This window comes from Esox lucius, chromosome 22 (assembly GCF_011004845.1).
Source record: "Esox lucius isolate fEsoLuc1 chromosome 22, fEsoLuc1.pri, whole genome shotgun sequence".
Lineage (NCBI taxonomy): Eukaryota > Metazoa > Chordata > Actinopteri > Esociformes > Esocidae > Esox > Esox lucius.
In genome coordinates this window covers 8,125,023-8,140,518 of record NC_047590.1, presented here as the reverse complement: position 1 = coordinate 8,140,518, position 15,496 = coordinate 8,125,023, and the positions used below count along the sequence as shown (strand labels likewise).

Below are 15,496 nucleotides of genomic sequence, written 5' to 3'. Positions count from 1 at the left end.
TTTGCATTTAGGCTATTTCTTACCATCAAAGTCTGTCCAGCTGCATTCTTCATCAATACATTTTAGGCTGATCTGATTTACCAATAATACCAGCACCCCAGTGTTGTGTGGACTGTTTTTGCCATTCCCCTTCTACGCTTAACAAAAAAAAGTCTATAGATAAATGGTAATTAACAAGTTATTAATCAAGTTAAACTCAACAACAAGGTGTTAACCAATTCATATAACTAGGTACAGTGTTTATTGTAGTGTTATTCCGGCCAAATTATTCCTCCCCAAACAAAGTTCACAATCCAGACAACCTAAGACTAATCTTGTTTAATACATTTGCATGATGAATGTTCCATTTCACGCAGCCACCACACACTTACTGGTTTATTCCCTTTGACTATTTAGACTTATTTTTAAAAAGTAATACAAATTCAACTTTCATGCAGCCTATACTTGTCATCCTCGCCAGCAGTATTGTGTAGGTCCCTGATCGCACGCTATGAAAATGGGGTAAATTCTGGCAATTAGCAAATGATAAAATTATAATAAAATTACAAACCGCACAAATCTAACATAGTAGGTACTGTAGTTAAAAGTTCATCTTCAATCAAATCAAAATGTATTTGTATAGCACTTTACAACAACCAGCAGGTATCCAAAGTGCTTCACATCAGCAACCAAGAATAAAACAACATATATTGCAATAAAAAAAAAATTAACGTAGAAAACAGTAAAATCATAAAAGGTTACATAGAACCAGGAAGAGGAAATTGTCACACCACTACTGCGTATTAAAAGCCATTCTAAATAGGTTTTGAGTTTAGACCTGAAAAGAGCAACATCTGTAGTTGTGCGAATATCGGGGGGTAACTTATTCCAGAGTCTCGGGGCAGCAACCGCAAAAGCCTGATCACCCCATCGTTTGTACCTTGACCTTGGGACTTCTAAAACCAGTTGGTTAGAAGACTGCAAAGACCGGCTCACGCAAGGTTCAAATCTCAGATAAGTACTCTGGGGCCAGGCCATTTAGGGCCTTAAAAACAAACAATAAAATCTTAAAATCTATTCTAAAACGCACAGGGAGCCAATGTAGGGTGTAAAGAATGGGAGTGATGTGTGCACATCTAGATGTGTTTGTTAAAAACCGAGCAGCAGCATTTTGCACAAGTTGAAGGCGTGAGATGGAGGTTCGATTCAAACCAACATAGAGAGCATTACAGTAATCCAACCTTGAACTAATAAAAGCATGGATCACCTTTTCCAGATCTTGCCTGTTAAGGAATGGCTTAACTTTAACTAGGAGACGGAGCTGGAAAAAGCTCATTCTAACAACATTGCTAATTTGCTTGTCAAATTTCATATTGCATTCAAAAGTAACCCCCAAATTTCTGACAGCTGGCTTTAAGTATGAAGCCAGTGCTCCCAAACTCAAAGATGGACCGTTCGTCGTGGCTGAAGTACTGAAGATGATACAATCTGTTTTATCTTCGTTCAAGTTAAGAAAATGTTGTGACAGCCACATCTTGATATCATTAATACAATTAAGCAAGGAGTGTAGTGCGATACTGTCATTTGGTTTCATTACGTTAACAAATTACCTTCTAATGGTCTCAGACAAAGGTTCCACATCCGTCCTGTTGCTTCTTGATCTTAGTGCTGCTTTTGACACTATTGATCACTCCCTTCTCTTAGAGAGACTGGAAACCCATATTGGGCTACGTGGACATGTTCTAGCCTGGTTTAAATCTTATTTATCTGAAAGATATCAGTTTGTTAGTGTGGATGGCATATCCTCTGACTAGTCAAAGGTATGCTTTAGTGTTCCTCAAGGCTCGTTTCTGGGCCCATTATTGTTCTTACTATATATGCTGCCTCTGGGCGATGTAATCCGAAATCACAATGTAAATTTTCACTGTTATCCTGATGACACACAGTTATATATTTCAATGAAGCATGGAGAAGCCCCAAAATTAGCTACTTTGGAAGCATGTGTTTCAGATATTAGGAAGTGGATGACAGAGAACTTTCTTGCTCTTAAACAAAAAACAAAGAGCGTTACTGTGAACCTCGATGGCTGCTTGGTTGTATCACAAAAAACTGTATGAAACCTCCGCGTTACCCTTGACCCTGACCTTTCCTTTGATTAACATATAAAATATGTCTCAAGAGTTGCTTATTTTCAATGCAAACTCAGTGCAAACTTTCAAGTGTCTACTAAAAACTAATCTCTATAGCACAGTTTATGATAAGGTGTAGCCAGGCCCATGGGCGTGAAGGTGACCAGAAGGCTTGATACTGTTCACCCTTGCTGTCTTGCCAAGTGGGCTCTCGTCGCCACTGGGATGCCCTCCCTCCAATGCCTTTCGGGGGAAGAGTCACTGGCTTGTTGTCTCTTTGTTGCGCACTTGTGCAATTGGGCTGTACTCTGCAGGCAATACTCGGCCCTCATTCAGGGTGGTTGCGGTTGGTGGGTGTCCCTTTGGTTGATGCCTGGCAGTGTGGGTGGATTGATTTCCTGCCTGTTGGGCAGGAAATCCCCCGGGTAGGGCCACAGTGTCGCCAGACTCCCCCGTCTCAGTTCCAAGGTCTTATGCTGCTATACTATTGTGCTGGGGGATTGGGTCAGTCCTCCTTCCCCACTATAAATCGTTGTTGATAGAGTGCATTTTCTGAATTTTCCCAGTCTCCTCCCGTTTTAAACTTTAGGAGGACATGAGGTCCTGGTCCACACCTGCGGAGTACCTGGTTTGGGGGGCCCATTGCTGTCCCTGTCCTTGTCCATCTGTTCATACTGCTGACCTAGTCTAAATTTGAATAGAGTCTGGATTTAACTCACATGCATTTATTAATTATTGCAATTGGACTCTTAATATCTCACCCGGCACAGCCAGAAGAGGACTTGTCACCCCTCTGAGCCTGGGTCCTCTCTAGGTTTCTTCCTAAAATTCGGCCTTCTTAGGGAGTTTTTCCTAGCCACTGAAATTCAACACTACTGTTGTTTGCTCCTTGGGGTTTAAGGCCAGGTGTTTCTGTAAAAGCACTTTGTGACGACTGCTGTTGTAAAAAGGGCTTTATAAATACATTTGATTGATTGATTGAACAGACGAACTGGCTGATGCAGCAGTGTGCACAAAGTGCAAAGACATTTGTGGACACAAGCTAAGACAAAAGCAGAGAGGAAATCAATAGACCTAAAAGAGTGAGATTAACCAACTGACCAGTGTTTCATTTGCAATTACTTCTGATATTATTTGCCTCCCCTGTAAAAAGCAGTTTGTTATGTCAAATGAAGAAAGTCAGGATCTGCATAGGGTTTTCACATTATTATATCCATTGAGAAACCACACTTTTGCACACCTGTAGATCGACCAGAAGACCAAAGGTCGATTCAAGTAAACACAAGAACTCCTGCACCCAGTCTGCGAACTAGCAATAAGAATGTACTAGTTCGGTACCAGGTTGCCTGCTGAGTGTGAACTGTTGAAATCTTATTTAGAATGAGGAAAAAAAGACAAGTGTTAAGAATTCATTTGCATGTGCAAAGTTTGAGGAGTTTCCAGAAATGTCAAGAGCTGACTTCTTAAGACTGGTTAAAATTGTTTTATATCGCAACTTCTCTGTACTGGCCTTATACCTGTCACAGATAACAAAGCTCTTTACTTGTATGGACACACTCCGAAACAGGCCTTTTAATGCAGTGCATGTTACTCACTCAGTCGGTTGTTGAGCTTGTACTAGCATGTGGGTGCACGCTCACCCGCCACCCATGCCTTCACCGGTTAGATTCTGTGTTCCTTGTGGGGGGGATCGGTATAGCACACCTTGCTCATTGCATGAATAATAACAAAGGTATGTAATTGTGGTAGTATCGTAAACACGATCATGTGATGGCAATGAGTTACCCTAAAGGAGCATAACCTAATGCCAAGACTTGCATGTACAGGGCTGTACATAAGTTCTTTAATAAATGGTTAAACTCAAACGTGGTGTTTTCTGTCTGAAATATTTGTTTGGATTGTTTCAGACCATCAGCAGTCAGGATATACAAACTCAGTTTATATTCACAGTTTGATTAGAACAGAAAGGCTCTAATACAAACTGGCCCAAAAGTAACTCCTACATCATCTACCTGTATTTCATTCCATTACAGGCAAAAGAATAGTTAAAATATGTTTTAAAGAGTACATGTTTTAAAGAGAATTTCACAGCAATTTAAACAAACAACAGAATAACTGAAATGCCACACATCCTTTGTTGTTCAGCACTAAATAACAAGGCAGTGTCTTAAGATGACAGGATTCAGATATCCTACGATGAAATTCGGAAGAGAGAGCAAGAAAACGTGTAGTAGCATTCTGTACGAATCAGGAAGCGTGCATCGATGTAGTAATGGCTGGCTTGGTGAATGCTGCTAGGCAGTGCATTATTACATTATAAGTATTTAAGAGAATTTCTAACGAAGTGAAGGCCAGCGTTGTGGAGCAGTTGAGAAAACACACGTTGAACAAAATGAACCCAGTTTATTGTTTTTTACATTGCAATAGAAAAAAATGGTTGTGATGGCCTGTTTTGAGTCCCATGCAGGCTCAGAAGCACATGGCCAAGTCAGCAGTCGTGTTGGGCTGCCCAAAGATGTTAATAAAGTTGTTTAAATTAAGAACTGTGAATCTTAGCGGTTTTGTAGTTTGCAGTATATTATTACCCCTTGTTTGCCTGAATTGCAATTTGTTCATGTTTCCCAAGTATAAGGGCCTGGTAGTCTATGTTCCATCTCCCACAACAGGTAGTACTATGTCACATTCCACTTGTAATTACGTTTGTCCCCAGAAAACACAATACAACTATAAGTGTTGGTCTGTGGGTAACCCACTATTAGAGTGGCAACTTCATCCTCTTCTCTCCGCCTCGTCCAAGACCATACTGGCACATTCCCTGGCTTCATTAAGCAGAGCTGAAGCTCTCTGTTGAGTCTGCGAAACACAAATGTGTATCTAGGAATATGTGCACTTATAACAATGTAATAAACCATCGGCTGTTACCAAAACAAAACCTTGATTTGCTTGATTCATTATCCAGTAGTCGTGGCGAAATCATTTGTAACTTAGCCAGCCTCCTTCTGGAATGAGTCAGATCTATAGACTACACTGCAACTTACAGTCATTCTGAAGGACTCGTCTGTAACATCCTTGAGGTTGATCACAACATTGTAGTAGGCTCCGAACACTGCTGTTTCCAGGGCTTTAGCTGCCACCTGCAACACCACCACAGAAGAACAATGTCAGGAAGATATTATTTCCATACCGCAGATGTAATCGTCAGTCCACATTTAGCCGTTGATAACTTGACACCTATGAGTGGTCGGATGTTATGGAGCACTGCTTGACAGTATGCCAGTGGGCAGGCATGTGCGGACAAGCAGCTGGCACAACTGGATAGAAGTCGCTCAGTTAAACAAGCGGCACAAAGAACCTAGAGACGTACGCAGTTTATGGTTTCAGCGTCACCTGTCTTTCAGTGACACGGTACCTGGAGATCAGATTTGCAGGCTGCGTTTCCGTAGAGCACCATTTCCTTTAGACAGGGCCACAGTAGGTTGACTCGTTCAGCCAGAGACAGAGGGACGCCCACAGCCTGCTTCAGGCCCTCCTGCATGGCAACCTCTCTCCTGGAGTAGCGTCACGGGGTGGGCAGAGGAGTTAGATGCGGGTTAGGTGCCAGGTAAGGAAGAGGGGACCAAGGCAGAACATGTAGAACAGAGGCAGAGTAAACAGATCAGGCAGATTTGAAGCATGTAAAAAAAAAAAAATAACATCATGACTCACACTAATGAGTTAACATCATGACTCACACTAATGAGTTTTTACCTGGTGACATAATGAGAGTTTAGATAAGATCAGGTAGCCTCCCAGATTAAATGAGCTGACGGGTGAGGACAGGTAATAGATTTTAATTACATTGCAATCACCTTTTAACCTCCTGTGTCGTGTTTTTTGGCATCTTCAATGCAGCCTGAAACAGAAACAGTATTAACTGCAATGACTGCATCCAGAAACCCAACTCCAGTCAGATTAATGTAGTCTTTAGGCATCACCTCAGGCCATTGTCTGGTATCCAAACAAAATATCCCACCGGAATTACTGAAATAAAACATGTTCCAGCCTTACCATGTATTGGTTGAAAGCTTTGGAGTCTTTGTCCACCATGACCAATAGTTCATTCATGGCCTTATGGAAGGGAGGAATGAGTCTTCTCATGACGCTATCCAAACTGTCAAACTGCCTCTTCCCATAGGTCATCTGACCAACCATCGCTCCAAGAGCAGCCCCCTGGAACACAAAGTCAGTGCTAAATTTGAATGCCGATTGGCTGAAAGCCATAGCGTGTGCATCCATTTAAAAAAAAATACAAATCTGTGTTCATTGGCCATATACCACTGTATTTGGTATATCTCTATGTTACCATGGCAGCGATGGCAGCAGAGACCGACCCTCCACCTGGGGCGGCTGTTCTGGCCCCCACGCTGCGGACAAACTGCTGCAGGGACAGAGACACCAGGCCCGGGTCCTCCCCTGTCTTGTCCACCATGTACCTACGCAGGCACAAGTCCATCAGTCCAAATCACACTCAGCGCATCACATAGAAGGAAACCACGCTGTACCGAGATCTGCACTCACTCTATTATTCTCTCTTTGGGGTTGAAAGGCCCCAGCGCATCGAGCCCGAGTCTACTGATGACCTGAAGAGGGAGCGAGAGAGGGGGGTTGGGGAGAAGAGGGGGAGAGAGAGTGGGAGTGGGGAGAAGAGGGGGAGAGAGAGAGAGAGGGAACCTCTAAACTCTATCATTTATTTACCTTGAGGTGATAATTTTTGAAGGTAACACGAGTTACTATTTACCGGCCCCGTCATATTCTCACCAGTCGGACTTTGTGCTCCTCTTCCACAATGAAGAGCCTGTCTCTCTGGATGTAGAAGTCAGCGCAGTCCAGCACGGCTTTGAGCGGCATCAGGCCCACGATCTGAGAGCCCACCACTGGTAGGTCCAGGTCCTGTACAGCAGAGTCGGGAGGGGAACATGTCGGGAGAGTTTCAACACTTTGGAATTCATTTGAGATTGTTGGTCCAGCTCTGGTTTGAAGGCCCAGCGAGGGCACTGTATGACAGTGTTTGACTGTTGCTGTTGCCGTCGGCCTCTCTTTACCTTGGCAACTCGACAGACCTCCTCATAAACAGTGTGGACGGGTGTCAGCTCGTAATCCAGGATGTTGGTGGACACCTGGGCGATGTTGGCTTCTTCCAGGTACCAGCCCATGCCCTGCACCTTCTTCAGCAGACCTGGCTACAGTACAAACACACCATTTTCCCCTCTTGATAAGCAACCAGGACACGGGCAAATAACAAAGATGGTTGTTAAACTGCTGTAGTCATGAAGACGGGATCTTGTTTTTTTTTTTGTAAAACATTTGAAAGATTCTCATACAAGGCCTTCCCATACCTGATCTTTGCTTCTGCCCTGTTCCCTGATATCCAGTGCAATCCGATGGGCTTGTTCCTTGGTGCTGAGGAGATTTACGTTGTAAGCAACCAGGAACTTGCGCGCGCCTGTTACCGTGGCTCCCCAGGAAGGCACAAAAGTGTCAGGGCCATAGTCAGGAGCCCACTCTGGCCTCTTCAACTGAGGACAACAGGGAAACGTTCACTCAATCTCTTTTTTTATTTTTTTTTTAGAGTTGATCTCGCATGCCTGATTGTGAGATGGTCACAGCCAGCATACTGGCACTGGTAATGTAGGGAAATTAGATATAATATATACATAATGCGTATATACGGAAATTAGGCTTCGCTCACTTTCTCAGACAAGCCCTCATACTCTCCTGATCGCACCGAAGGGAGGGATTTCCTGTTGTCCTTCCTGGCTGCTTCTCCATAAAGATACACTGCGGAGAAATGACAACCTGTTTTATTTACAGTTGTCTACCTCGTTGAGTGCATCTGATGTGGAAATGTACGCAAGCGGGCCCCGCGCCCCTGGTCAGGGTAAAGGGCCGGTGTCTAGACTCAAGGTCAATAGGTCAGAGGGGGAGAAACAAACCGGGAACGTGCAGAGCGTCCGTTAACCTTTGTGCGAAAACGTTGGCACAGTTGACGCAGTCCTCCATAGTGACGTTCCGGACGGGGATGAACGGACACACGTCCATGACACCCATCCGTGGGTGCTCCCCTATAACAGACACGCATAAAAACCTATGAACAGACCTAACCTAGCCACGGTAGTTACCCGTCCCTTATATATTAAGGTAAGGGACAGGGGATTGTGGCGGGGCGTCTCCGAAACGTGGCCTTTGACCTCAGATGTTTGACCGAGTCATGTGAGAGGGAACAGCACCTTGTGTGTGTGTGTCTCTCATACCTGAGTGTTTGGTCATGTCAATGAGTGGGAAGGCAATGCGTGCAGCGTTTAGCGCTCCCGCCACCACGGCCTGTGGCGAGCCCACAAAGGTGTAGACTGTACGGTTGGTGGAGGACCCAGGGTCCACGTCCAATAGGCTGCATCCCTCTGTAGCCGAGATAGCGTCTCCAATGGCGGCGATCACCTGGAATGGGGGCAAGTCTGTATAAAGCTTTTCCAATAAATGAATTGACAGTGATTTTCACAGATTTTGCTCTCCGGCACAATCTCAGAAACGTTGACTGTTTTTGGTAAACGAGAACCTTATATTGTCAACCAGAAAAAGTCCTACATGACACATAATATAGGTCTTCAATTATATTGTCATCTCTGGAAGCTTCTTGCTGCAGTGCAAATGAATTCACCGTTCTGAAAAGGCCACTTACCTCCTTATTCCGACCCTCTGAGAAGTTAGGCACACATTCCACCAGTTTATCCATGATCCAAGCTAACCACAGGGTCGTCAACGACTCAAGGACCAGGACCAATTTAAGGCAGCAGTGTACTATTCACATCAAGTCCGTCTCCTCATCCCTAAGCTGGACTTTTAAGCTGCGGTCTGCCCTCCTGCAACTCTTGTTGAATCATTAACTTGCTGCTTTCGCCATATCTAGGTCAGCTGGCAATGATTCCCAAGCTGAACTAGTCTAATAATTGTCTGGACCAGATCCAGATTGGGCCAGCCTCATATGAATCCTTGATTGTTCACAGGTTACAGTAATATCGTGGTGAAAACAAAATAATTGTGGGTAAACTCTGGTTTCCGCTTGTGGCGTAAAAACAAAAACTCTATATGCTTTCAATGCATTTTCCCGCAAAATCTGTGTAAACCGTTGAGAGAGAATTCAATTACATGGGGTAAACAGTGTTTACTTTCATCTCTCTCTACTACCCCAGTGACTTGAATAATAGGGCTGCTGACATGAATGAATTCATTATGATCAATGGAGGCATACAGCTATCTGGTGGTCTTTCATTTGGACCCTTACCTCAGCTTTCACACGGCTTTACTAAACACTGAGAGTATGTATATTATTCGAGGCATCAGAGATAATAAGTTCAACAATCATTCAGGGACTCAGCCTTACTCAGATTCTTACTATCCCCAATGCCAGTTCCTATTTGTATACATGTTGTGGCCCACTTCTTTTCATGTTCATACACCCTGAAGATAAAACAACCGAACCAAGGCCTGACAAATATATTTTGGGCCAAGGACTATGTTCCAGCCAACTGTTGAACACCCATGCAACACCCCCCCCCCCCCCCCCGCCATCAAAATAAACAAATAGTTGGCCAGATTTGTTAATGAGTAATGCTACAGAGGAAATCTGGATGGACTGAGCTGCTTGTTGAAACTCCAGTCAATCTTTTTATTGGTGCAGTGAATACTCCTCCCAGCTTGTCCTACAGTCTTGACAAACATTTTGGATGTGTTGTTTACTCCGATCACAGAGTACAATGACATTTAATATGATCAAAGTTTACGTATTTCATATTATAAATGTAGCTCAGGTTTCTTCAATGTTTAGGTATATTACTTAAGGAGTGGAACTGGTCCTGTCTGGCTCATTTGGTAGAGCAAGGCACTTGCAAGGGCAGTGTTGTGAGTTTGACTCCCATGTTTGAACAGTCAAAAACAAAAAAGACAAATGTGTTTGCTGTCACTGCTGTAAGTTGCTCTGAAAAAAACGTATTTTTTAAATTATACGGTATATATGGTTAAGAATGGGCCCTCTAGTGGATGAATACTCTTTTTCTAATGATCCATGCTGAAAATGCACCAAAAGAAAATCGAATGCCCTCATTATACCCAGTAGATGCAAACGAATCCACATTCACCTAAATATCCAGAATGTTTAAAATGGGTTTGATTATCCCAGATTATCCCCCCAAAATTAAGAATAATATAAAATTTGAGGAAACCAGAAGTTATTTCTGACAGTAAAAAATTCTGACAGCTATAAATTCAGAAACTGTATTAAATTAGTTTCACATTTAAATACAATTTTAAAGCTTGAGACAAGTGACGTATTTTCATTACTGTTCTTACTCTCCATAGTATTCAGTATGACATAACTATTTAAAGAAAGGTCTGCAAATACTGAAAGCAATGATTTATTGAACATTTTAATTTTGTATGTATTATTTAGCGTCGATTATAAGCACATTTTAAAAATCCTACATTTAAAAAAATGATTTGTCAAAAAACCAAAGAACATAGTGGTATTCAGACAGAATTTTCTAATATTTTCCAAGTCCGTTCAGCCAGAACCGAGTCCCACAATCACATTGTAAAAGGAAAAACCAAACCGGGAAAAACAAATGCCCTAAAAAGACTGCGGAAATACCGAGGAGGGTATGTGGGGAGGATACGGGAAATACCCCAGCATTACGCCAGTTGAAAGGTCAAGCGCAGCTGAGCTCTCGCGAGCTTCGTTGTCTGTTTTCACAACAGATCATATTTAATTTTTTTTAACGAAAACGTTATACAGTTGTCTAAAATAGGTATATATCTGCCCCCGGGCAACCATATATAGGCGCTGCAAAGAATGCTGGCTACAGGAGCAGTAAGTACACGAAATATTTTTCTAGCTTACAGAGTTAGCTGGTTAGCAAGCCCACAATGCCAACAGGGCTATTGGTCAGTAGGTGTTAGCTAGTTGCTAGCTAGTCATGCTAACGCTAAACGTCGACCAAAGATGTTGAGAACTAAATCAAGATAGCTCACTAGCTATCGTTTTCAAAGGGAGCTAGTGAAGCCGAGTGGGCAGAACCAAGGAAAGGCGGAGGGACGAATCAAGCACGAGTTAACGAGATCCAATTGGGCAATATTGGCGCGTTATCGTGATTCTGTTAGGAAACGTTTATTATGCGATATGGGCAATAACCGTGTACGCCGTCTATACAGTGCACCATTTAACTGCAACTGTCAAATGGTAACACCGAGAAAAAAAATTATCCTAAGGACTCATGTAACGTACAACTGTCGGGATCAGACGTTACATGAACATCTATACGAAAACGGCTAATTTCCGACACAGTTCATCTCACTCCATAGGTTTCCACTGCCTTTCAAATGGGCTATCTCTCCCTGCGGAAAATTGAGATTACGACTTGATGCTTCGGAATAATACATCCGGTGGTCTATCTGCCTCTGACCATATTTGTTCTTACTATGGCTACGGTCTGTGCATCTTAAAGAGATGCTGGAAGCCCTGCATTTTGGGAACTGTGAATAATACCTACATTTTGTTAACTAGCTAACCATGGTACGGGGAAAGTAACATTTATAGTTTCCATCTTTCCGTGAAATTACCTATTTTAATGTATTATTAAAGATAACTAAGTAACGCGAACTTTAGCTAGGTAACTCATTATGAAACGATATAGTAACTTCGAAGAAGCATTATAATGAAACTCACGATGTCCCCATTTTTTGTCCAATAGGCTGTAACCACGGCGCTGGCGCAAGTGGATAGGGAAAAGATTTACCAGTGGATCAACGAGCTGTCCAGCCCGGAGACCCGCGAGAATGCGCTACTTGAACTCAGTAAAAAACGCGAGTCCGTGCCGGATCTAGCTCCGATGCTATGGCACTCTTGTGGAACTATAGCTGCTCTCCTGCAGGTAAGGTTGCGGACGTCACACTAAGGTGCGCGTGTAGTTGGCTGCGCCGAATGGGTTTTCTCCGCTGTGAATCTAAGATATGAAAAACTCAAATGTTGATGTTGACGATCCTTTTGTTTCCTGAACAGGAGATTGTCAACATTTATCCCTCAATAAACCCTCCAACCCTGACCGCTCACCAGTCAAACAGAGTATGCAACGCCCTAGCACTTCTGCAGTGTGTAGCCTCACATCCTGAGACACGGTATTTGGATTATATTTTCTGACCTGGTTGTTAGTAGAAGTAATTTACCTGTAAGCTGATTAGATGAAATGCATAGAACTAGAATGAACTAGAATGATTAGAAAACGAGTTTGTGTTCAAGCAATTTATCAGTTTAATGAAATATTTGTCTTTCTATCCTGTTTTTATCTTTTTATGGGAAATATGGATTGAACTAAAAATGTTGGTCCTGGAGATTTGAATTGTGTGTGTATGTGTGTAATAATCAGAACACCTCCACTGTATTAGACTTTAACATCATAAAATAAACATGTGTAACGTCTTTTACAGGTCTGCATTTTTGGCAGCTCACATACCTCTGTTCCTGTACCCCTTCTTACACACTGTCAGCAAAACACGACCATTTGAGTACCTCCGACTTACCAGCCTAGGAGTCATCGGTAAAGTAGATCTTGTGGATCTTTTGATTATGATCTACCTGCAGCGCATGTTCGATGTCTCGAAAATATGATGCCGTGGCCTCAAGAGCGAGCATAGCAATTCCAGACTGATGTTGCGTCTGATTGAAAGTATGCAGGCGCTAATTCATTTTGCCATAGTATCGCTGGTCATGTAGGCTGTGATAGACTAAAATGTGTTTGTTTGTTTGTCCTGAAGGTGCCTTGGTCAAAACAGATGAGCAGGAGGTGATTAATTTTCTGTTGACAACAGAAATCATTCCACTGTGCCTTCGCATTATGGAGTCTGGCAGCGAATTATCTAAAACGGTACTTTTCTTTTGCTTCCTCTCTCTCTTTTTCTGTGTCTCCAAAGAATAAAGATGCGTATATACATAAAACACTGTCTGATCAGTAGCCTTTTCTTTTCATCCAATAGGTTGCTACTTTTATACTACAGAAAATTCTCCTTGATGACACAGGGCTGGCATACATTTGCCAAACGTATGAACGCTTTTCCCATGTGGCCATGATACTTGTAAGTTTAAGGCTTACCAATATTCAAGCTTTTATTTTTTTTGTAGAAAATGCCAGGTAGACCTTGATTGCCTAAAATTGCGTCTTACACAGCTTTTTTTTTTTTCAGGGAAAAATGGTCCTTCAACTCTCCAAAGAGCCGTCTGCTCGTCTTCTGAAACACGTTGTTCGTTGTTACCTGCGCCTTTCGGACAACTCCAGGTATTGGAACCAACTCCTCGATCTTCTGTCTTTTTGTCTCATGAAGTCTGCATTCATCATCCAGTGACAGTGTTGAAGAAATGTTTGAGGAAAAAAAAAAGACAAAAAACACATTTTGGGAGAAAATGTATTGGGAAGTCTTAAAGTGGTTGCAGTGGGGTGATGGTTTACGGACGTTGATGGATTTAAGACTTGTCGAATGTTTACATTTTAGATTTGTCTATTACATTTTTCAACTTCCAATTGCAATGGTAATGTAAAAAACCTCTGGCAAATAACACAATTTAAATTGAAGTCGATTCTACTGACTGCGGCCTACTTACTATCATAACTAACATTACTTTGTTTTTTTTCACCTTTGCCCCCACACCAGAGCTCGAGAGGCCCTCCGTCAGTGTCTACCAGACCAGCTGAAAGACACCACGTTTGCCCAGGTCCTGAAGGACGACACCACTACCAAACGCTGGCTGACACAGCTGGTGAAGAACCTGCAGGAAGGCCAAGTCACAGATCCACGAGGCATCCCCCTGCCTACACAGTAACTCCCCCCACGTCTCCCGAGCTGCACGATTGTGCTAACTTTCCCAAGATTCCCCGGTTTTCCGAGACCTTCCTGGAATCAGGATGCAATAATCAGAAAATCCGGGCATTTTCTTCCTGGGATTTCTACAAAACATGGGAATTTTGCCAAGGTAACTGTATTTCACATACAACTGCACTGAGTGATACCCACCAGCAAGGACCCAGCTTCCAGAAACAAGAAGATGCCTCCACTTGGAGTGACAGACCCATAAAGGGGAACCTCTGTATTGACTGAAAAGTCTTTTCTTAACAGCTCTTTTTTTTTTTTACATTTTGTTTTATATAATAAAATGAATTCAGGGCTATGGTTGACGAACCTGCCTGCTTGCCCAAATGTGTGTGGATGTTTTTCAGTCTCTCCAAATGTATGTTTTATGTTTTCTCAAGGACATTTGAAGTCTTCATTTCACTGTGTTCTGAAATTGAAGTAGCCTGTACAATAAAACGTTACATCTTGGCATATGCAATACTTTGCTTTGTATAATACCCGGTCTGTTTGTTGCATGCTTGCTTGTTCGCTTGTAATTCTGTTACAAAGTAACTTTTGTCTTTGTGGATCGGGTTAATGATATAAAGCCATAAATAGGCTGATGTAGAAAAATGAACTAAGGTCAAACTGTTGACAGGTCGTACGTAGTAGCGATTGCGTCAAGCTAAAGGCTAGTGAAGTGAGTTTCAGTGTTGATAGAAAGTAAGGGACCCCCCTGTTTCCGCAATGGCCCTGCCTGTGTAAAACCTGAGCTGCAAGCCGACCCACTACACTGTATTATTGATGCTCTGGAACCGGAGGAGTAGGGACAGTCTTGAGGGGGACTCTGTAAGAAGAAATGCATTATTCTTCCCAGTGCAAAGCTGTGGAAGCGGATCCCAACTCGAGGAAAACCTGGTCTCCCCGTGTCAGTGACGAAGTGTGTGCTTTAACTCATGTTGTTGACAGTGTCGTCCTTTAATTCTCATTTGCTTTATAATGTTTCAGTGCCACGGGGTTTAGCCATCTAAGAGCCGTCTTGCAGGCAGTTAGGGTTGGCCAGGCTTACAGGACCTGAAACGGCCTGTGAATTTGGCCAGTGGAGGATCTCTAAATTGGGCTATTTTGTAGTGGATTATGCAGTCATTATCATGGGAATGCTAATAGTGAATGCTAGCCAATACATTCTTATGAAAACCTTGACGTGATATGTCAAGTATGATTCTACTGCATCTTTGAAGAGTTAGACATCTCCCTTTTGGTAAATTGTTTGATGTTTGCTTGAAGCTTCTTCACTTCGGCCCACTGCTGAAGTTTGGTTTAATTTGTTATGCCTTGGGTAAATGTCCTCTCAAATCACTTCATGTAAATGCAGTAAAATTTGTTCATCCTCAAACTGTATAAAGAAGTAGTCCAATGTGTGGGCAGGCATATTTCATAGTTTTGGTAACATGACAAGTTGGTAATCTCAGAAAAATAAT

The 15,496-nt window shown here is 42.6% G+C and overlaps 2 protein-coding genes across 5 annotated transcripts; one reads left to right on the top strand and one right to left on the bottom strand.

The window, feature by feature from the left end:
• Positions 1-4,496: 4,496 nt before the first annotated feature.
• Positions 4,497-9,685, bottom strand: ftcd (formimidoyltransferase cyclodeaminase). Of its 2 annotated transcripts, XM_010891026.5 has the most exons (14): positions 8,824-9,682; positions 8,399-8,582; positions 8,081-8,209; positions 7,837-7,925; positions 7,484-7,663; positions 7,190-7,327; positions 6,906-7,037; positions 6,666-6,727; positions 6,451-6,580; positions 6,156-6,317; positions 5,957-6,000; positions 5,518-5,656; positions 5,147-5,242; positions 4,497-4,961 (listed from the first exon to the last, which is right to left on the bottom strand). In XM_010891026.5, exons 1-14 carry the CDS (start codon positions 8,875-8,877, stop codon positions 4,878-4,880), a joined length of 1,623 nt encoding a protein of 540 aa, XP_010889328.2. In that variant the 5' UTR covers positions 8,878-9,682; the 3' UTR covers positions 4,497-4,877. The 2 variants fall into 2 exon arrangements, with proteins under 2 accessions (XP_010889328.2, XP_010889329.2); XM_010891027.5 differs by lacking the exon at positions 4,497-4,961 and having other exon boundaries at positions 5,160-5,242; positions 5,473-5,656; positions 8,824-9,685.
• Positions 9,686-10,844: 1,159 nt separating this feature from the next.
• cnot9 (CCR4-NOT transcription complex subunit 9) lies at positions 10,845-14,536 on the top strand. 3 transcript variants are annotated; one of them, XM_010891023.5, is made up of 8 exons: positions 10,845-11,007; positions 11,888-12,067; positions 12,196-12,311; positions 12,621-12,730; positions 12,948-13,057; positions 13,167-13,265; positions 13,374-13,465; positions 13,827-14,535. In XM_010891023.5, the coding sequence occupies exons 1-8, from the start codon at positions 10,990-10,992 to the stop codon at positions 14,005-14,007; spliced, it is 906 nt and encodes a 301-aa protein (XP_010889325.1). In that variant the 5' UTR covers positions 10,845-10,989; the 3' UTR covers positions 14,008-14,535. The 3 variants fall into 3 exon arrangements, with proteins under 3 accessions (XP_010889325.1, XP_010889326.1, XP_010889327.1); XM_010891024.5 differs by having other exon boundaries at positions 10,846-11,007; positions 13,839-14,534; XM_010891025.4 differs by lacking the exon at positions 10,845-11,007 and adding an exon at positions 11,625-11,709 and having other exon boundaries at positions 13,827-14,536.
• The last annotated feature ends 960 nt before the right edge of the window (positions 14,537-15,496 follow it).

Bases quoted from the DNA above. Each gene is read 5' to 3' on its own strand.
- ftcd (XM_010891026.5), bottom strand. From the start codon at position 8,877: ATGGATAAACTGGTGGAATGTGTGCCTAACTTCTCAGAGGGTCGGAAT. The intron at 8,583-8,823 runs GTAAGTGGCCTT...CCCCCATTCCAG, and splicing joins CAGAGGGTCGGAATAAGGAG to GTGATCGCCGCCATTGGAGA. The intron at 6,728-6,905 runs GTGAGAATATGA...CTCCCTCTTCAG, and splicing joins AGGAGCACAAAGTCCGACTG to GTCATCAGTAGACTCGGGCT.
- cnot9 (XM_010891023.5), top strand. The intron at 12,731-12,947 runs GTAAAGTAGATC...TTTGTCCTGAAG, and splicing joins TACCAGCCTAGGAGTCATCG to GTGCCTTGGTCAAAACAGAT. The intron at 13,058-13,166 runs GTACTTTTCTTT...TTCATCCAATAG, and splicing joins GCAGCGAATTATCTAAAACG to GTTGCTACTTTTATACTACA.